Below are 22,930 nucleotides of genomic sequence, written 5' to 3' on the forward strand. Positions count from 1 at the left end.
TTTCACTAGTTTTTGATAATGAATCACTCGTTGGTGATTTCCATCTTTTACCATATCATCGTTAGGACCACAATTACTATGTTTGTGACCCTGGCGACATTCACAAACATCATTTTTGACACCTACAATGCTGATTTGTGATTTGTCACAGACTCACAGTGCAATTATCTTTTGTTGGACACTTATATTTGCCAGTTTTATAGCTTGCCACATCTGGATGCAGTATACTGGAAATGTGATTACTGTGTATTTTCTCGACCTCAGAGTGTACAGGTCCGGACTTGCCTACATTTCATTGAATGTTATTATGTTGTTTAATTACTTCTGCAAGTGCAATTTATTAATTAAGAATCCAACGTACAATGTGTCGAACTCTGTGCTACCCCATTACATTGCGTGGCGAGACTGTCGGTCTGAAATTTGTTGTCTTCCACATACTACCATTAAACTGAGTTACCTCACAATGTACAACTACTGTTCTACATACTTCAGCACTGCCACTGGTACCTTTACACTACTTGCCTTTTAATGATACTGCCCCCTCTCTGGCTCTGTATGTTCCGACTTCCACATTTTTGCATTCTGCAGCTAAGGTTGTACCTTCCACGAGAGTCAACCACACATCTGCACCTCCCGTGTCACACATCCTCAGTCCCCCCCCCCACATGGGCTTCAGGTGATACATCACATCGCATCAGTCTTCTGCATGTTATTGCAATGCTACCTTCTATGATCATGCTCATCACCATCACACCAGCCTACATCATTCTCATGCCTAATATGTAGTGAAGGCAACCCCTGGCAATTCCTCACTGAGACACCTGCAACTGCCCAATCAAGATTTCATCATTGCTAATGGTGTACCACCTTCACTGGTCACTGCAGGTCTACATCATATGTCAACATCTACACAAATGGTTTCATCTGGCAGGTTTCCTAAATTGCCTCTATTACTGAAGGACAATCACTGTAGATGGTTTGTCCTGGCAGGAAATATCTTTGACCTTCATGGCATTATGGGTGAAGACTCCTATTTTATTTGCCTGGTTAGTCATTTCCACGAGCACACAGGCCTTATCACTGACTTGCTGCTCTCCACAGCTGCCCATCACAAAGACTCTGTGGCTAAAAATACTGTCATTCAACATTTGTCACATCGCCCTTCCACGGTCATGTATCATGCCATACAAGACAAGAAATGAGGACCTAGGACCACGTCTCAACTTTGACGGCACCTCTGCGTGTCAACAGACATTGTGGACTGTCAAATTCCTGTATGAATTGCAATTACAATTATTGTCACATGCTTCTGATCTACAGGAAAATAAGTTATGCCTTGCAGATCAAGCATATAGAATCTTGCAGCACAGACAAATTCTCACTAGCCCAAACGGTCATTTGGATGATAATATTGGCACTACGGGCCAACTCCCTCCCCCCTCCCCTCTCCCTCTGCCCCAATCCACTTCCTTTAGTTGATAGAGCCTACATGGGAGTACACACAGTTGCCTGGAATGATACACAGCCACTTGGTGGTAACTTTCATGCACTACCTGCACCAACTCCCCAATCACTTCCAACCTCTATTGAGGAAGCAGCCAAACAATGCGACACACCTCTCTCTGGAGAATCCAACAGAAGACATGCACACAGCATGGCTTACTTCCCACCCCGTGCACCCCCTCTGCTGGTTCCATGTTGCATTAGGAGATGCTGCTCAGAACAGGTGCCCACCCTGCACTGTAAACTCTGTGCATGGACCAGTTTAGGTGCACTGGCCCATGCCCCTCCTACATCACACCTCGTCAAGCAACAGTCGATGAATGCCTTCTCATCTCACAGTGGTTGTCTTTACTTTATAGACCACATGTCAGTGCTCTAGTTTCTTATCAATAGTGCTCTGGAGGCTAGTGTTATACCTACAGCACTGATCCCTCCTCGCATATTCCCTACACAAACTGGCATTGTGCACACCAAACATCTCACACATCAAAGTCCTCAGTGCTAAGGATCTCCAGGCCCACCTAATATCTAAACTGTGCTTCCTATGTCATTCCACATTGCTGATGTTGATAAACTGGAGTTTGGAAATTATTTCCTTTGACATATAGGATTTCTACCCAACATAAAGTTAGCTTCACCACTACACAATGCATCTGGCACACTAATTCTGAGCTAGTTCAGCACTGCTTCTTTCATGCTGCCTATTGAGATCCCCTCCTACACTCCCTTTCCAAGTGCTGTATGTTTTCACCCCAGCTCACCATTTCACTATTCGAGCTTTTGCTCAAGTGCTCTTCTGTCGATGCTCTTTAAGTGCACAGGCCCTCACTATGTCAACAGTTTGATGCTGTATCTGCACAGCTCGCACAGGCTCTTCACGTAGCACACCAGCTCTCCAACACAATTTCCTCACAACCGGGCAATGTGGCTGCTGTCATGTGATATTTGTCTCTTCAGTGTCTCATCCCAGTCTACTGTACCCTTGTGCTGACAGTGATGCTCCTCAGAAGAGTTGCAATAACATGATTGTGACAATGATCTCTAATGGCACATGCCACATGATTAATAAAATGGAGGATCCACCTGTACATCATAATAAGGCCTTAACCCAAAAAAGTTACAACATGCCAAGGCAATTGTCAGCAAACTACTCAACAATAGGATTATTTGCACTTCGGACAGCAATTGGTCTTCCCCCATACATACTGTGTGGTATTGACAAATTTCACGTCACTGCTTACCATCCACAGAAGAAAGCTGGGTTATTTCTTCTATACAGATCCTGAACTCTCGAACTATCATGGATAACTACCCAGTCCCTCACATCCAAGACTGCCCAATTGCTTAAATGTGTACAGGTATCCTCGACTGCCACAAGGCTTACCACCACATACCTGTGTTCACTGAAATATTTCAAAAATTCCACTGATTACTCTCTTTCGGATTTATGAGTACTGCCTCATGCTTTATGGCCTCAATAATGCAACCCAAACATGGCAGAGGTTTATCAGCTCTCTCTGTTCAATCTGACATTCACATATGCTTATTGTGATGACCTTTTGATTCTTTCATCTATCACCGAGGAGCATAAACAGCACCTGTCACAGGTCCAAGTGACACTGCACCACAACAGTGTCAAAATTAATCATGCAAAGTCACCTTCCTGGGTTATACTGTTTTGTCTGATGGTATGCAAGCGACATCTTATCATGCCGTATTCATTTGCAACCTAACTTTACCTACAGACTACTGTGAACTATGTAGCGTCCTCAGTACCACAAATTTCTATCGCCACCACCTCTCACAGGTTGCCATATCCGGGCACCACTTACCAACTTTCTCATTTGTAAGATTATTTCAGTCACTAGGAAGGTGCCTTCAATGAATGATACAATCGCAGTTCTCAAGTCACCCAAGTTGTCACACGTTCTCAAATTGTGCTCAGTGCTCAAATCTTGGTTACTGTGGCCACAAGAGACATATCGATTGTGGGCAGTACTGCAACAGCATATCAGCATCACAACTGAGCCTCTTATGTTCTTTTCTAAGAAACTTCCACTCTCTCAGTGCAAATGGTCAACGTTTCACCACAAACTTCTCACGGTCTGCGAGACAATCAAACACTTTCATGACAATATTGAAGGGTGCGAATTCACCATCTTTACAGATTACTGCCTGCTGGCTGACACATCTGTAACCCTGGAAAGAATGTTTCTCCTCAATGACTCTGGCACATGGAGCTCATCTGCCAGTATTCCACAAATGTATAATATATACAAGTGTTCGATAATGTCATTGCAGATTATTTGTCCTGTGTAAATGTTATCTCAACTCCCATGGACATGAATGAGCTGGTACACCTACAGACAGATGATTCTGAGCTCGCCGTAATGCTGATAGACACAAAACACTCTGTAACACTTGACATCGACTCCTCCCTGGTTCCTCCATACATATTATGGATGACACCTCGATCAAAGCTACCACAAAACTAATCACTGAACATTTCATCATAAAAACTGATTGTTGCACTCGGCCACACAATTTTATCCCGTGTCGGAGGAGTCATGTGGAATGGCATACTGAGGCCCCTCTTGGACAATTCAGCATCCCCAAGGGTCATCTACATCATGTCCATATTGACACAGTGGGACCACTAGTACCCTCAGATGATTTTCACTACATTCTGTCTCTCATCAATCAAGTCATGAGATGGGTTAAAGCTGTTCCCCTCCCGACCATACGTCCAAAACAGATGCCCATGTTTTCATTAACTCCCATATTGCCCACTTTGGCTGCCAGTCCTCAATTACAACTGACCAGGGCCACAAATTTGAGTCTTCACTCTTCTCAAAACTTTGCAAGCTGTGTGGTATAGACATATTTCACATCACTGCTTACCATCCACAGAGAAATGGTCTCACAGAATGTTCACACCATACGCTTAAGGCAGCACTCATGTGCCTAGTGGTTCCTGCCTGGAAGCGATACCGTGTGCCTTTTAGGAATATGCACAGCTTACAAGGAGATCTCCAGGCATCATTCAGACATCTTGTGCAGTGAGCCCCATATCCTAAGGATGATTGATGAGCTTCCAGCATTAGTTGATCATATACGCCCACACATCACACACATCTGTATGCCACCTCCACATCCACATTCTCTATCCCATGTTTCTGTCCTTAAGGAACTGACTACTAGTGATTATGTGATGCTCCATGACATCTCTGTTTTAGCATCACCACAGGTTCCTTATTCGGCCTCCTCAGAAGTCCCCACTCACAGATGGAACACCTTTGGCAACATACTTAACAGCAAATGAGAGACGAACTTGGTGAATCAACTGAAACCTGCCTCGTCACTCACCAAAAACGTTACTCAGGCGGCATCGGTCATCCAGCTGAACCCGCTTGATGACCCCTCCCAGCCTTCTGTGGCCTCAGATTCGTCTTTCCATGATCCAATGTACAATTTTTGTGCTGACACTGAGTCACTTCCCCTCAAGTTTTACATCTTGCCACCCAGTGTTTCAAGTGATATGTGTGGCTATAGTGTAGTACTGTGTGGGCCTCTGCACATCCAAGTACCACTGTTTTCACTGTTGACATCACAGGTGTCAACCTGATGACCTCTGTATCGAGGTCAGGAATGGCATAGCCTTCATCTTTACCATTTCACCACTGCCTCAAGATGATGCCTCTAACATGCACATATGGCTCCTGAACTGTTTTCAGCTTCCTCCCAGCAACCAAGATCTTATTATGGAGAAGATATCCTCCAACAGTCGACACACTACCATTACTCCTCTCTAACCTCTGATTCTCCAATTATGGACATCACTTCAGTCAATGACCTCTTGTGCTCCCCAGTGGGATGTCTACTCAACTTGAGTGGATGCAAATTATTGTCAATGGCATAGCCTGCTCTGCACCTCCCCCAAGCTCTGCATTTCCTGGGAAGGGAGGGGTCACTCTGTAGTGGCTATCAACCACTAGAAAACTATTGTTCATCTTTGATGTTATGGTCTTTGGCTCTTCTCTCATTGTGTTCGTGTCTGCACACCATTATGAGTTGTTCAATTGTATTATGCTTCTGCATTTCATTAAAGTTTTTGATAAAAATTCGCTTGTTGCCATTTACAACCTTTACCATATCATTGTTAGGATTGGAATTACCTTAAAGTAATTTCAGAAGCAATTAATAGCTTGTAGTAAACCACTGTCTCTCATTTCACTTCCACCAGCAGTTTAGGATAGCAAGATATGCAGAAAAATCTGTATGTAATGAGAAAGGCAGGGTAGAGGACTTGCTTCCAGTACATCATCATCATCATCATCATCATCATCATCATCATCATAATCATCATCATCTGACCACACACTGCTGTTGAACTGTCTCCAGAAGCTTAGTTTCGAGATTGATCAGTATGTAGAAAAGATGGATTTTACCTCAGATCTGGGATATTTGCAAGAAGAGCTCAATCACCTACAGGGAATGTTTTACATTGTAAAGGCTACTTCAAACAGCAGATTTGGTACACATTTCAACCTACTCTTGTGAAACAGAGCGCGGCCAGAGAATACAGATGGTCTGAAAAGGTTGGTCAGTTTGTTACATGATGACAGTATTTTATCAAAGATTAGAATAATTACTCACAAGAACAAATAAAATATGCTTTATGCTCTGTGGCATTCATATATCCCCTCCAAAGGTCTGAGAAGAACAACAAGGAAGAAATTTATGAGATTTATCTCTCTGTGGGAAATGATGTATTAGCCCAGTAGCTGGAACATAAGCAGATGAGCACTGTTGATCACAAGAAAAAGGATGGCTTCAAAGAAATGCTCAGATCCTCACTACTGTTTCCTCCTCCTGAGACTGTGTTAATAAAGAAGCTACCCACATATTCATAAGTGATAATTAACTTAACAGAAAAACAGGATATAATGCTAGCAAGGAATGGAATCCAGCAATGGCCATGCTACTACAACAAAGACTATGGGAACAGCAAATCAAGAGGCCTCTTTTTAAGTCTTCAAATTTGACTTCCCACTTAAAAATCTATTTTTATTAGCTTTCTTCAAAGTGCTCAATGATAGGTTTAAAAGTCATTCTATGTACATGATCAGTTACACTGGTCATGACAGTTATCTCTTTGGTTCTTCCACCAACAGTTAATACTATCACTTGAAGATAACACACTGTTGTTTCATCAGAAATATTGCAGAAGTTTTGTGATATCATCTAACGTGCGACCCAAGAGTCTCACCTACACCTCTATTCCACATCGAAGTTTTGAGCTGGACTGTTAGCCTTGACTGTATAACTCAGTTGGTAAGAGCATTCCCAGCAATAGCAAGAGTGCAGACTGGTATTTGAGTGTTAGTGAAGCATAGTTTTAGGCTGCCAGGAAATTTCATAAAATTATAAAAACAACTGCCAATTTAAAAAATTCCTTCTGATCATTGCACTGTTCTAAGATGAGGCAACAGAAGCACAAAACGGCAGAGGCTACATGATGTAGAAAGCTTCCTGTTAATTAAAAAATCCTAACAAAATCCTTTAAAGAGGCTGTAGCTATGTCAAGGAATAGGACAAGAGCTATTTCATATGATGATAATAATAACCCTGAAATCAAGCCACATGGACCACATCCTGTTAACTGACTGATGCTTCGTTTTATCTGTCAATGGCATTACTGAGCATCAGTATACAAGAACATGAGAGAAATACACCACCCTCCTGGACTTAGCATTGGCTTTCCCGAACTATAGCAGGTAGCACATCAATTGACTTTGTGAGGTTCACTGAACTCCGCTCCAATCCTTCCATGAAGGGAACATCTTTGGTTGTGCCAACAATCAAATATGGGTCTTTGGTGTGGCTGTGAAACACGGTAACTGCTTAGCTTCAGAGAGAGGTAGACTCCATTTCTTATGCAGTTTTGAAATTACAGACATTCATTTCTATCCTTGTTGATGATGGTCAATCGCACACACATTTTCTGAAATATGTCACTTCACTCTATTCTAAGTCAAATGTTAATTAGGTGTCAGTGAACAAGCTTCAGCAAGTAGCCTACATTGTGGAGTCAATTTTCATTAATACAGTATTTTCATTTTTCAGCATTGCCTCAGTAAATTGAGAAATAATGCAACCTATGTGAACACTTAATCAAAATCTATAATATCAAAGATCATAAAAAACTTCCAAACATCATTGATCCTCTTACTTGAATGAATGAAAAAGGAAGGTAGATTGGGATTTAAAGGCCTGCCAATAGTGAGATTATTAGAGGCAGAGCACAAACTCAGATTGGCCAAGGAAGGAGCAAGAAATCAATCTGTGGTCTTTTTAGAGGAAAAGTTCTGGCAGCCTTCTTAATATATTTAGAGAAGTCACAAAAAAACTAAATTTAGATGATTGGGTGGGTTATTGAACCCCATCAAAGATAGGTAAGGGCAATAGAAGTGACATAATCCTCAGCACATAATGCAAAGATTACACTAAGCAGAATATGAAAGCAAGATGAACACTGATTCTTCCCATGCTTCCTAGTCATAATGTGTGTGTCTTTCACCTTTTCTATTTCTCTAGAACTTTATTGCACTCAGGTAAATATACCTTATTCCTATATTTATTTGGCTGAAATAATGAAAATGTTTCAGTAGCCATGTTAATACTGTATTGCAAGTGGAAAGAGGAAGATACAGCCTCTACACATAGTAAAATAAATATTTGATCTCTAACAACTAACAGGAATGATATAATACAAATTATACAACAGGGCAAGACCATCACCAAGGAAAATGGTAAAATCATGAGGGCTAGATGTACAAAAAAAGAGCTGCAGTGAATGGTAAATAATTGTAATTTGGTGAGGGTAAACCCCATTTAAATGCATGCCCTCGACAAAGAACATGATTCAACATTCACAGTCTTTGCAATTTTTCAACAGGTAAGAGATACTTCTCTCTCATCTGGATAGAAAATTCATTGAGGCTGTAGGGTATTCAGATGACTTGATAATAATATCAAACTCTACGTTCCTGCACTGTGAAAAAGCAGTTATTTCACATAGAGGCATGGTAACAATGAAACACGCTGGAAAATTTAATCAGCAAAATGCTGTCTTACATGGTGATGTATCCAAGTGGATTTGTATATGACAGGATATTGAACTACAAGAACAATATGCAAAACTAAAATATAACATTGTTTAGTAAAACTGTGCTGTTTGTGACTTGAATCACTGGTAGAATAAAGTCATTTTATTTTCATAAAGTAGACTTTGAAAGTTAAAATCGTTCAAGTTTTCTATCATTTGGCAATAACCAACTAGAGCCAGAAGAACTGGTGAATGTCATAGTATTCATAATGTAGACTAAATTCCATTTGATCATGTTTATCTGATATTCTTATGATCAAGATGTTGATAAATTATCCAGTTATTAGAAACGTAATACAGTTTGACATCGGCAGTGTTTCAACAAAACTCATGCCAGACAAAATGAGTAAAAATGTGCTTATGAAATGTGCATTTAAGTTATACTGCAAATAATTACTAGCATATAAAATAAGGTACACCTGTCCACTACACAAGCACTTGTTTATTTCTAGAAAACATGGTAGTGATAGCTCTAACAACAGTTGTAGATTATTCGGAACATCTTAATTCAAGATCAGATTAGGAAGACTGTTTTTATTTCTCTGTAAAAAGAGAGTAGGTCACCTGAACTTTTAACTTGTCAAAAAAGGGTTTTAAACTATCAACAGTAAAAATATCTTGGCATCTAAAATTTTAGTACACTCACTAAAAGATTTCAAGAAAGTCTCAAAAGAATACATAAATCTTAAAATCCACAGTGAACACAATGATTTCATTTACATGTGTGTTGTGATAATAGTTCACATGTGGCTTCAGGTTTCATATGTAAAAGGCTTCACAAATATTCAACAGCAGTAACAGCTATTCCAGGACTTGACAATGTTAGTCAGTATTTTTTGATTACTTGTACAAAAATTGCACACATTAATGCATTTTGCTGATAGTGTCAAATACTTGCAACAGTTGTGATATAAATGCTGCCTCAGTAGAAATTTATGCTGTGGGCAAACATATCAAACTTACGGTAGGTAACTAAGGGTAGGCTTGGAGAGGGATCAAAATGTTCAAATGTGTGTGAAATCTTATGGGACTTAACTGCTAAGATCATCAGTCCCTAAGCTTACACCCTACTTAACCTAAATTAGCCTAAGGACAAACACACACATCCATGCCCAAGGGAGGACTCGAACCTCCGCCAGGACCAGCCGCACAGTCTATGACTGCAGTGGAGAGGGATCAAATCAAGGACACGCAAGCATAATTGGTTGTGGCTAAATATGCACTAAATGACAAAAGCATACAACATACATCCTGCATCTAAACTTGCATATCATCAAGACAGATGTGTTATACAGGCATTAGAAACTGCTGAAGATTATAGGCAGTGAATGGATAAATTTTAATAGTTGAATCATAAAGAACTTGTATTTTATTGCTGGTAGTTCTAATACTGAACCAATTTTCCTGAATGTACATCAGAAGTAGTACATTATTCTTGCAAAGATCCTCTTCAAAGGACATTCTTTCTGAGGGCTATGCATAATGAAATGGTCCATGTCTAATAAAGAGTTGGACCAAAATTTTCAGTGATGAGCCAATGTTTTGGATCACAAATCTGGGTAGGCCTCTCCAGATACATCCCAGGAAGGCAGATTTCATCAGTGTTGTGTGTCTGCTTTCCTCCAAAAATGTTGTATTTCTGTATCATACTACAGCTGGGTATTGTATGGGGGATATGGCATATTTCATTGTGTTGATGTTATTCTCAGTACAGATTAGCATGTTGTCTGCATGAAATATGTAATTTTACACAGTGTGAGTGTGGGATATTCATTAGATATGATCCAATTTAAGTAAGACAGTCTATTGTCCACAGAAGTAAACAGATTATGGTGTGGTTTTATTGCAAGAAGGCACAGGTCACAACTGTTAATAAGAAGGTAGCAGACTGATCCATGGAAATACCATCCTACTTATATTTCATTGACATCCATTTGTAGTAGAATCCTAGAACTCAAACATAATGAGGTATCTTGAACAAGATGACATCCACCATGCCAACCTGCATGGATTCCAAAAAAGTTGATCACGTGAAATCCAACTTGAACTTTTCTCACATGCCATAATTGCCATGGATCAAGGTAATCACATAGATGCAATACTGCCTGACTTCTCAAAAGCATTTAACTTGGTACCAAATCAACAGCTACTAAAAGAAGTATACAGGATTTCAAACAAAATTTGGGAATGGGTTGAGGATTTATAGATAGGAAGGATACAGCATGATACCTTCCATGGAGAGTTATCAACAGAAGTGGAGGTAACTTTAGGTGTTTCCTAGTAAGTGTGCCAGGACCCTTCCATTCATAGTGTATATTAATGACCAAACAGACAGTATTAATAGCAATCTCTCACTATTTACAGAGGATGCAGTTACCTACAATGAAGTTTTATCTAAAAAAAATCTGCATAAATATCCAATTAGATCTTAATAAGTGTAAAGATTAGCAAGATGTTTTAAATGTTGAGAAATATGAAACTGAGCACTTTGCAAAATGCAGAAATGTAGTATTCTATGACTACAACTTCAGTGAGTCCCATCTGATATCAGTCGACTCGTACAAATACCTGGCTGTAACAATTTGTTTATATATGAAACAGAATAATTGCATAGGCTCAGTCATAGGTAAAGCAGGTGGCAAACTTTTGTTCATTCACAGGATACTAAGGAAATGCACTCACTCCACTAGGGAGATTGCTAAAAAAATCACATGTGTATCCCATTTTAGAATATTGCTCAGGTGTGTGGAATCCATACCATATAGGACTAAAAAAAAGAGTACTGAATCGTACAAAGAAGGATGGCATGGATGGTCACAGGTTTGTTTGATTCATGGGAGAGTGTCACAGAAATGTTGCTAAATTTGAATTGGCTAGACACTTCAAGTTAGACACCAATTACCCCATGAAAGGCCAATTAAAAATGTTGGTAAACAGTATCAAATGAAGAGTCTAGACAAATTCTTCATCCTCTTGCATATCACTGTTATAGAGGCTGTGAAGTCGAGATGAGACTAATTACAGCATGCAAAGAGGGATCTAAGCAGTCATTCTTCCCAAGCTCCACATGCAGTTGGAACAAGAAGAAATACTAAGTAGTGTGGACAGACCAAATAAGCCCACATAAGTACTAATAACACTAACTAACCAATACATTAAACATGAACACACTCACAGATTAGACTTAGCCCAATGCTGACTGACCAACTGCTGCCTAGAAGCCAGTATGAGATATGATCTATGATTGTGGGACATGTGATCAGCACACTGCCAATTCCTCCAGCTGCTTTTGCCAGTAGATGAATCCTAGTAACACTGTTGCTTCTTTATTCAAGCAACTTGTCGTTTGGCCTCATAAGGCTGAGCAGACCCTGTTCCAGACTTCTCTACCTCAGAAAAAAATATGAGGTACCTGGGATCAAACATGAATCCTTCCAAACAGACAGCAGTGATGATAACCATTTGGCTACACAGCACTAAAATTATTTATGATGCTAATTTAAAAAATGTGTTCAGCTCATACATGTACAAAAATATAAAAATACTTTCACAAAATGGCAATAATTTTATGAAGAGGATAGAATGCTACTATCCATACAGGGGAGCTGTTGACTGCATACAGGCACAATGAAAAGACTGCTATACTGGTTGGTTATAATTAAACTTTCCCTATTTACCACATTATAACACAGAAACTAATAACTGCACAAGGACCAAACTTGGTAGCATTAATGTCAAGGACATGGGGAAGAGAAATAATGCAGAATCAGTTAGTTGAAACACCTTTAACGTGGTGCTATGGTACATCATACCATTACATATCGGTACCATTACTGCTACAAAAAGGACTCAATATGGTGGGAGGGGGAGGGAGAGGGAGAGGGAGAGGGAGAGGGAGAGGGAGAGGGAGAGGGAGAGGGAGAGGGAGAGGGAGAGGGAGAGGGAGAGGGAGAGGGAGAGGGAGAGGGAGAGGGAGAGGGAGAGGGAGAGGGAGAGGGAGAGGGAGAGAAAGGCAGAATAAAAGGCATTGGCAGAATAAAAGGCACGTATACTGCTGGAGTGGGAGAAGGGAAAAGGACAGCTAGTTAGAGGGCAAGAAATAGTGAAGATTGAAGTTAGGGGGTTATGGGAACAAATGATATTTTGTGGGGAGAGTTCCCAGCAGTGCAGTTCACAAAATGTGGTGTTTGTAGGAAGGATCCAGATGTCACAGGCTGTGAAGCAGTCATTTAAGTTCAGCAGACAGTGTTGAGCAGCATGTTCAGCATCAGGGTCATCCAGCTGTCTCTGGGCTACAGTTTGTCAGTGTTTGTTCATGTGGACAGACAGCTTGTTGGTCATCATGCCCACATAATAAGAAGCGCGCTGGTTGCAGCTTATTTTGCAGATCATATGGCTGTTTTCACTGGTTGCCGTGCTTTTGATGAAACGGGAGATGCCTGTGACAGGACAGGAGTAGGTGGTAGTGGGAGGATGTATCATACGTGTCTTGCACCTAGGTCCACTGCAGGGATATGAGCCATGAGGAAAGTGGTTGGCAGCAGGTGAGGAGTAAGGATAGACAAGGATGTTAAGTAGATTCAGTTGGCAGTGGAGCACCACTATGGGAAGGGGGGAGGAGGGAGGGTATTCCTCTTTTCAGAGCACAATGAAAAGTAGTCAAAACCCTGGGGGACAGTGTGATTCCACTGCTCCAGCCCTGGATGGTACTGAGTCATCCTTTACGGCTGGATAGTGGGTATGTGTGAGGTGGAAGGTCACTGGTGAGACAAGGCTCTGGGGACCTGTTTTTGAAGAATGTTGAAAGGGTAATTTTGGCCTGTGAAGAACTCAGTGAGAACCTTATCATATTTAGAGAGGGACTACTCATCACTGCAGATGCAATGACCACAGGTGGCTACGCCGTGTGGAATGAGCTTCTTGGTACTAAATGTGAAGCAGCTGTTGAAGTGGAGGTGTTGTTGGTGGTTGGTAGGTTTTATGTGGACAGACATACTGGTGTAGCCATCTTTGAGGTCAAGTTCAGCATCAAGGAAACTGGCTTGTTGGGTTGAGGAGGACCAGGTGAAGTGAATGAGGGAGATGATGTTGAGTTTATACAGGAATGTGGATAGAGTGTTCTCACCCTCAAACCACATCATGAACATGTCATCAAAGAATCTGAGTCAGGTGAGAGGTTTTGGATTCTGGATTGTTATGAAGGATTCTTCTAGATGGCCCATGAACAGGGTGGCACAGGGTGCTGCCATTTGGGTGCTAATTGCTGTACCACATATCTGCTTGTGGTAATGCCTTCAAAAAGGAAAAACAATTGTGGGTGAAAATATAGTTGGTCATGATGACCAGGAAGAAGGTTGTACTTTTGAAGTCAGTCGGGCACTGGGAAAAGTAAGGCTCAATAGAAGGAAGGCCTTGGGCACTGGGGATGTTAGTGTAGAGGGAGGTGTCATTGACAGTGATGAACTGGGTGCTAGGTGCTAAGGGAACAGGAACTGTGGAGAGTCAGTGGAGGAAATGGTTAGTTTATTTTATACAGGAGGATAAGTTACAGGTAACAGTCTGAAAGTGTTGATCTATGAGATTCTCCAGGTGAGGTCAAAATAACCAGCCACAATGGAGTATCCTGGGTGGTTGGGTTTATGGAATTTATGAATCCCATTAAAGGTAGGAAGAGGAGGAGTGGCAGGGCTGAGAAGAAAGATAGACTCAAGAGAGAAGTTCTAGGACAGGCCTAAGGATCTGAGGAGAGCTGGAGAAAATGATGGATTTCTGTGATGAGATCACTGTGGCAGGGTTTGTAGGTGGACAAATCTGATACCTAGCAGAGACCTTACACGGTGTAATCTGTGCAGTTCAGAACTACAGTGGTCAAGCCTTTGTTGGCAGATAGTATTATGAAGGCAGGTATCAGTTATTAGGTGGTGCATTGCAGTTCTTTCTGCAGATGTACGGTTTGTTTCCATATTGAGGGATTTGGGGGAGGATGGTGAGGATATGTTCAAGGATATCCCACAAAGTTAATAGGGGATGATTTGAGGGCAATGGGAGTCAATCATTGTTCTGGATGAGTGAACTGAATCAGGCAGGGTTTGGTATCGCATTTGGATGGAGTCTGATTGGTAGGGTTGGTGGCAAAAAAGTGTTTCTGTTATAGAGGCCAGGAGGAGGAGAGAAGATTTTTAACAAGCTGAGCTTGATTGATTTGAGTAGGTGAAAAAGTAAGGCCTTTGGAAAGAACTACTACTTCTACAGAACCGAGGCTTTTGGAGAACAGGTTCACAACCGTCTTTCAGAACTGTTTATGTTCTGGATTCTGGGCAGTGTGGGAGAGAGTATCTGAGGGTGTGGTAAACACAGTAGGTCAGCAAGGCAGGGTTTGTTTGTTAGAGGAGATGTGGGTATGGTTTGATGGAGACTCTTGTGAAGGTGACGGACAGTGGCAGTCCAAGGTGGGAATAGGAAGTGAACTCATCGGAGAGTTTTTTGACAGAGAGTTGTGCATGCTGCTCTCTTTGCCAGAGAGCAAAACTTTTAATCTGGGAGATTGGTTACAGGAGTTTGGGACTGCAGAGCAGGAGAATTTTACAGGTAGAGAGGAGGAATTGCAATGATGTCTGTGTGAGGAGTACCAAAAATGTGTGAATATAATGTTCCCATTATCACAGATTATGATTTTCTTCACAAACAGCATGTTACTGTAAGCAACTTACACATTTTCTGCTGAACAATGGTCACCCAGATTGCCATCTTGTGACGACCTTGCAGCATTATCTTCCAGAGATTCATCAGGAGACTCTGGCTTCTGAAAAGTTAGTTCTGCTAAATAGGAACTTCCTCCAGAAGAAGCTGATGGTATCAGTGGATAAACAGTTTTGTGGTCTGTAAAACAGTAAAGTCGTTCATTGTGTCAAACACTGAAAGAAGTAATGACAGAATTCTTATTTGTATTCAAACATACCTGATGCTGTTTGCCTACAGTTGTGTGATCAATGTTGTCATTGACAGGTCATTAATTGTGTTTACCAATGATATAAAAGAGTTTGCAGCAAATAAGTGAGATACACAATGGCATCATATTTCATGACATTCTAACTCTGAATTCATCTCTCAAGAAAGCTCTGTGTCTGATATGAAAGAGCTACTTAATTTTCCATGCCAGATGATGTCTGTTTTGTTTCATCCATTTATTCACTCTTTCCACATTGTGTTTACAGCAGCAGAGTTGGTGCAGCCTATGGGAAGCTGGTCTCCCACATCAGTATTTGCTGTCATAAAATTTTTAACACATCTGTTTACACAACCTGCTGCCATGCATTGGTTTCCAAATCCATGGTGAGTATATGCTATGACAACTCCTTCTTTTACTATTAATTCAATTACAAATGTTGTTGAGAAATCATAAAGTATATCATGCAGAACACTGGCACAATATTCAGTAATATTTTTGGAACATTTTGCTAACAGAAAACTGAGTTCAGTCTCATATGTCTTAGGTACAAAGTATTAACCACAACTACCAGTATGATCTTTGTCTACCCCTATAATTATAAACTTGGCTGCAGTAACTCTTTCTGGGTATGGGGCTCTGAACAAAATTTTTCTCTCCCTACATTACTTTTATCTCTTTTCTTAACCTTCCTTTTTCCTGAATTACACTTTTCATACTCAATGATAAAACCATTTCTTCAAAAAGCTGAAGCTATTTTCTTTATGACATTGACAGGGATGTCTTTGTTTAAGGAATTGGCAAGTAGATACTCTTATTCCAGAACCTATATTATCAACGGACTAACATAACTTTAAAGTAAACACCCAAATTACACAATAAAAATTAAACAACAGACAATCATAACACTACATTAAAGTTTTAAGAAGTCAGTTAAGCATGTGAATACCTTGAGACACTTCGGAACTATGTACTGTAGTCAGATCATGTACATACTGAAGTTATTACTTCCTTGAGAAAGTGAAAGTACTCAAGCATCTTAAACCATTATAAGCAAGTCAAATTGTGTAAAGAGCTGCTTTAGTGTATGATACACAAATGACAATTTTTTAATGTTTATTCATATGGTGCCATTAGAGCCCTTGATAAGCAACATTTATACATTTCTGGATGACTCCTTTTTGCCTAGAATCTCAAAATCGTTTCCTGTCTGCCTATATTCTTTCCACAAACCAGATGCTGTCCAACTTTTCTTCTTCTTGGAAGGCTGTGAAGGTGTCAATACGGTATCTGTATGCTGTTCAATTTGAAAACATTTTCACTCCTATCTTACCAGTCTTTTCCAATCTCTAAGAACTGCTTGTCTCAAACTCAGTTTTACTGTCAATAATTTCAATAATTCTATAAAAATGTCAGTATAAATAAAAACTTTACTTCCTGATTACCTCCATCAGCTGTTCATTATTCTGATTAAATTCTTCCTCTTAATATACACTGACAACAGAATCCCATGGAGTTAGACCTCAGGAATCCTTCTGGAGGTATGTTCTCTAATAGGTGACATTGAGAGTGCCAATAACGTAGTTGAGGTGATAAGCTGTACAAAAGGTTTGTTTACAAAGTACAATAGAAAGACACATCCCCATTCAATAACGACACAGAACACACTGAAGTCTTTGCTCCATCCAAAGATACACTTCTCTTTGCTCCCCGCAAATCATGTTGCTACTGATATCCCCACAGAGCTCCCCTCCCCCCTCATAGTATAGAATGCTGGAGGAGGGATGTGAGTTGCACTCTCATTTGAGTGTGTTGTGGCTGGCTGTGTTACAGGGCAATGAACCATTTGTCAGAGTTGTGTTGTTTGTGATGCTGGTGCTGTAGAGCTGGTAGAGAAGCAGGTGGTGCGGGAGATGCCTGGTGCGCCTATACCAGCACACAGGTGGCGTATCTGAGGGTGGAGAGAGAAGCGGTGTAGGGGTCATCTCTGCAGCAGGATCCTTCTCATCACGGAGCAGCAGTGTATGCGGTGGTCATGAGAGGACCCTCAGGCAGGTGATGGTGAAAATGACAGCTGTTCAAAGGTGAGATGATATAGAAGTGTAGTCGATATTACTCGAGAGGATATACGAATGATCAAGGCGTCAAATGCATGCAATGCCACACATAGGCATGTTGTCATTGCAAGCTGTGAGGTAGAGATCATTATGGATGAGTATGATGGTGGTGTCACCTGGGCTGAAGTCACTGACATCATATCAAATGGTGACGGCTTGTAAAGTCCTGAGTATCAGGTAGTGATAGATAGTCATCTTCATCATTCATTCCATCATGGCCCAGAATGTCAAACATGTCAGTGTCTCTTACGGACTCTGAAGGGGCCTCTGCACAGTGGCCATAGTGCCAGCTGGATCATGTCATTCCATAGTACATGTGTTTGCAGTCTGCGAGATCTTTATGTACGAAGACCCTAGGTACTGAATGAGGGGCATGGGGTGTCATGTGGGTATGTCATATATGGTATATATATATATAGAACTAGTCATCTGTGATACTTTCTGGACTAAGTCAGGTAGGTCTACCAGTTCAAGGTCTTGTGTGGGTAGGACGAAGTCAGCAGGGAGAACTAGTCATCTGTGATACAGAATGTCAGTGAGGTGCTCTTTGATGGCTGTTCTAATGTCAAGTAGTGCACAAGGTAGTGCTTCAGTCCACATTCTGCCACGAGACATAAGAACTGCTTTGAGGGTCTGATGCAACCAATTGACCAATTCATAGCTGTGAGGCTGATTTTCTGTAGTGTGATTACACTTAATTTCACAGAGGTTACAAAGTGCAGTGAAGAGTGCCAATCTGAATTGGTGGCCCTGGTAAGGTAATCATATCTGGTGTGCTGAACCTTGCAGTCCAAGTTGCTGAAAAGGCACAGGTGTTAGACCCAGCCACGAGGTCTTTGAGTGGTACCACTTCTACCCACCATGAGACTCTGTCTATCACTGACAGGAGATATTTGAACCCCTCCATCTCTGGGAGGAGGCCAAAGAGGTCTACGTATACATGGCAGAAGTGAGATTTGGGAATTTCAAATTGGCCTAACTGTGGTTGTGCATGTGTTCTGACTTTAGTGCATAAGCACAGTGCAGATGCCTGTGTCCAGGTGTGGCTGTCCTGCTTGATATTAGGCCACACGAAGCATTCTGTTATGAGATGGATTGTGAGTCTGACACTTGGGTGGGAGAGATTGTGGGGTTGATCAAAGATTTCTTGTCACATTGTTAGTAGCAGCAATGGCCCGATCATGTTAAGGGAGACATCACAAAGGATTGGTGTATCAGTTTGTGGGATGGTGTGTCATTCGATACATAGGCTGGTGGCGCCCTTCCGTATCAGTTCTGTAATGCTCGCACCATTGCATTGGTTAATGGATAGTTGCTCATAGTCAAAGTAGTACTGACCCACAATAAGTAGTCAGCAAGTCAGCAATGAGACTGTGTGCTCCAAGTAGGTGATGTACATCCATCATGTTCTGGGTGATAAGGTCCAGGCGTTGGTAGCAACTGGGCATGACATCTACTGATGGGTGGCATATAGAATTGTTGAGTTTTTTATGAAATGTAAATACTTTTAACATGACAGTCAGTGTTATCTTCATGTAAGAATTCCAGAGCCTCATAAATGGCGAGGAATTCTCAATCCAAAGTCAACCATTTCATTTAAGATGGTGGACATTTTCGCAAGAAGAGAAATCACTAACTGTTGTAGAACAGCACCAATGGTGCATCAGTGGTGACAGCTGAGTGTCTGGAATGGGGTGAGCTATGTGACTGTGTGTGCAAGGCAATCTTTTGCGAGCTCAGATGTGTCCTTCATTTCAATGGTTCACTAAATCTTCCTTTGTCCATGTTTGTTAGAATCTGCTACTGCATCAGTTACAAGTGCTTGTAATGTTGCTGCTTGTGGCAGGTGTCCCCTGTAAAAGTTAAAAATTCCAGGAAAGCAACAGAGTTTGTGATAATTCTGTGGAAGTGGAAGCTGTCTTATGGTGCTGGTCTGCCTGGTGTCAGTTTGATACCAGCAGTGCCAGCTATGTGGCTGAGGAAGATAACTTTCATTTTCTGTAGTTGACATTTAGTCTCACTTATCACTAAACCAGCATCATTAAGAGCAGTGAGAACCTGTTCAAAGTACCAGTCATGGTCTTCAGACATAGTCAAGAAGATGAAAACATCACCTAGATAGGCACGGCACTAATCTAAACAGAAAATAATCCCATCAACGAAGCACTGCCATGTCTGGGCAGCATTTTTTAAAATATACTGCGAGAAAAGGTATTTAAAGAGCCTGAATGGCATGATAATCCCAGTTTTTGGAAAGTTGTCTTTCTGAACAGGAATTTATAGATACACCATTTTACAACCAATTACACTGTAAATGGTTGCACCTGGTATTGAATGTGTAAAGACTTGTTTATTGGGTACTGGGCAACTGTGATGCACTGTGTAAGTGTTAAGGGATGCTGTAGTCACTGAAGAGTTGTAAAGCTTCATCTTTTCTTGGTACTACTTTGATTGGTGACTCCCAAAGGACCCTCAGATGCACAAACAATGCCTGCTTCTAACATTTCCCTCAGATGCACAAACAATGCCTGCTTCTAACATTTTGTCAATTATCACCTTAGTTAGCTGGGGCTAGCTAGTGTGCTATGTGATGTACGGGTGGCCCTGTGGTTGTTATGATACAATGCACCATCCCATGACATATCACACATACATGCACCTTCATGGTGGACCGTGATGTGCCACATGGAGTTGTAGTGCTGATGTTTTGCCAAAAGTTTATATGCTCTCCAGCATTATGGAGCTGAAGTTGGGTCCACTGTCCACCTAAAACTGCATTCTTGAATTGAGGTAGAAGATATGCAGTCAGTCTCACAGGTGCACAGTCAAAGAGGCATGTATTTGGACCACCTGTAGAGGCTATCAATGGCTGAGTGTCTTTGTGCAGGCCAGTGTGCCTATGTTTTAAGTTTGGGAACCAACATGGGTGTGGAGCAAGAGGTGGGGGTGTGGCGGTACCTGCAGCACTGCCAAACTGGACATGGTATCGGAGCAGTGTTGCAACCATGAGGCGTTGGCAGTATTCAGTATTGTGTTGGCCACTGCGTGAGTGGTGCCATGCACAGCCTGCTGGTCAGTAACTAAGTTCAGTGTGGTGTTGTCACTGTCAGTTGTCTCTGCTCCACTAGGAATGGGTCAGGTGGTAGCATGTGGCAGTGGGGCAATGGTACTGTGCTTTTGTAATTTATATGGTGCCATCCTGTCCACTAGAGCCAAATGTCTCTCTAAAGGTTCAACTTCATGTAATATGATTGTCAGCTGTAGTTGTGGCAGAAGTTTACAATTCAGAGTGTCCACATGATAGCATCCAGCGCAAAGTTAGCATCCAGCATAGATGCGAGGTATTGCCAAGGCTGTGATGGCATTCTGCCACCCAACTGTTCATCATTGATGGCCTGTTTTATCTTCCACTTGGGTGTCCTGGAGAGCCATTGTAGCTGTGCCATTTTGGCTGTGGCATACTTGTTACGGAAAGGTGGAGCCAAAATGATGCCACTGATTAAGTCCGCAAGTTCTGACAGATAACAAATAAGGGTGATGAATCAGGTGTCATCATCAATGAAATAAATACTTACTCTGTGGTGGCGAACCATAGTTCAGGTGTGAGTTGAGTTTTGAGGTAAATGGGGGCTGTGGTGGGGCATCTTTTTCAAAATCCAGAAATAAGATGTCTGTTGCTGCCATTGTGGTGATGTAACATGTGGTGTTGATTGGTAGTATTTCACACTTAGCTGAAGTACATTTGTGTTTTCTCACAAGTTGGTGTGCCACACATTGATTGCATCATTCATACACTTCACATGCATTCATTCCAGGTACATTATTTCATGGATCTGGTACAGCTGTGGTGGCAACAAAAGATAGCTGTATTGTTAAAACACAATATGGCAGTTCTTTCAAAAACTTGTTGGACACATTTCGCATTTCACATTGGGGTCACCACTGAAGGAGTGTTCCTTATCACATGACAGGGATTGTCCCAATAACGTAGTTTAAACAATTAGTCCTACGAAAGACTTATTTACCAAGTGCGATACAAAGACACATTCACTTTCAATCATGACACAGGATGCACTGAAGTCTTTGCTTCATCCAAAGATAAACCAGTGCTGTGCAATGCTACTGATATCTCCACACTTCCATTCACAGCAGTAATTTTGTATGAATGTAAAATCCAGAGGACAGGAGTTTATAAAATGCTCTTTTTAAATTAAATTGATCAACATAATGAGTGATGAGGACAGGGGAAAGCACCGTTGAACTCCAAACAAATTATTTAAGAGAAAATAAATTTTAAGTTAAATGACTGTTTCTGCATAAAAAATTTATTACAATATCTTAAAAGAATGGAATTCTATGTAATGATTACCAGATGGCCATAACTGAAAGGAAATGCTAAGAGCATTACTTTACTTTGTATAAAGTTTAAAAGTATTGTCTGGCAGGATGAATGAGTCATGATTCAAAAAAGTGTAGCTACTGCAATACTTTGGAGCTACAATGAGACAGAACTAAAAATCAATAACTCATGCAAATGATATGACCTGTTTCACTGATAAGACAGCCCCAAATACAATTTATTACTAAACTCCACTATGTAAATAAGCATTTACATGACTCAATCTAAAAGATGGTTCTGTATTATAATCAGATTTGGCCAACAGAATAAGTTAAACAAATAACAAAGCAACGTAATAACTAACAGTTAAATGGCTCAATTATTGAGAGGTTCTAAAGGAAATATTACAACATAAAATTGAAATTTGGATTTGGAGGATAAACTGACATAAAAACAATTTCAGTAAAAGATCCAAAACATTTTGCTACCATTTTTGTATTAACCATGTGTAGAAGTTATGACTATAAATTTCAGCCATTGCTATTAATAAAGTTTGTGGGTACTGTCTACAGATTATGATATAATATCACACTGACTGACATATGAAAGTCCTTGCATTATTTGCACACTATCTATATACCAACAAATTACATCAAGCAGATTATTTAATCATTTACTAACATCTTACAGATTGTAATGACAGCTGATAAAAAAAACTGCAATTGAATTACTAGAAATTAAGTAATCATAACCACAAATAAGATGGCAAGTGACATAATGGGAAATGACCAGAACAATAAATGGGTACATTAGCTTTCAGACTTAATCTAGTTTATTTCTGAGTCAAAATCTACAAA

The 22,930-nt window shown here is 40.8% G+C and overlaps 1 protein-coding gene across 1 annotated transcript in view; it reads right to left on the reverse strand.

Annotated features, from left to right (window-relative positions):
* LOC126194787 (NIF3-like protein 1) overlaps window positions 1-22,930 on the reverse strand; it is a 97,614-nt gene that overhangs the window by 29,902 nt on the left and 44,782 nt on the right. The window contains exon 4 of the mRNA XM_049933091.1: window positions 15,382-15,550. Coding sequence (XP_049789048.1) covers window positions 15,382-15,550 — 169 coding nt within the window. The remainder of the gene's footprint in view (window positions 1-15,381; window positions 15,551-22,930) is intronic.

This window comes from Schistocerca nitens, chromosome 1 (assembly GCF_023898315.1).
Source record: "Schistocerca nitens isolate TAMUIC-IGC-003100 chromosome 1, iqSchNite1.1, whole genome shotgun sequence".
Taxonomy (NCBI): domain Eukaryota; kingdom Metazoa; phylum Arthropoda; class Insecta; order Orthoptera; family Acrididae; genus Schistocerca; species Schistocerca nitens.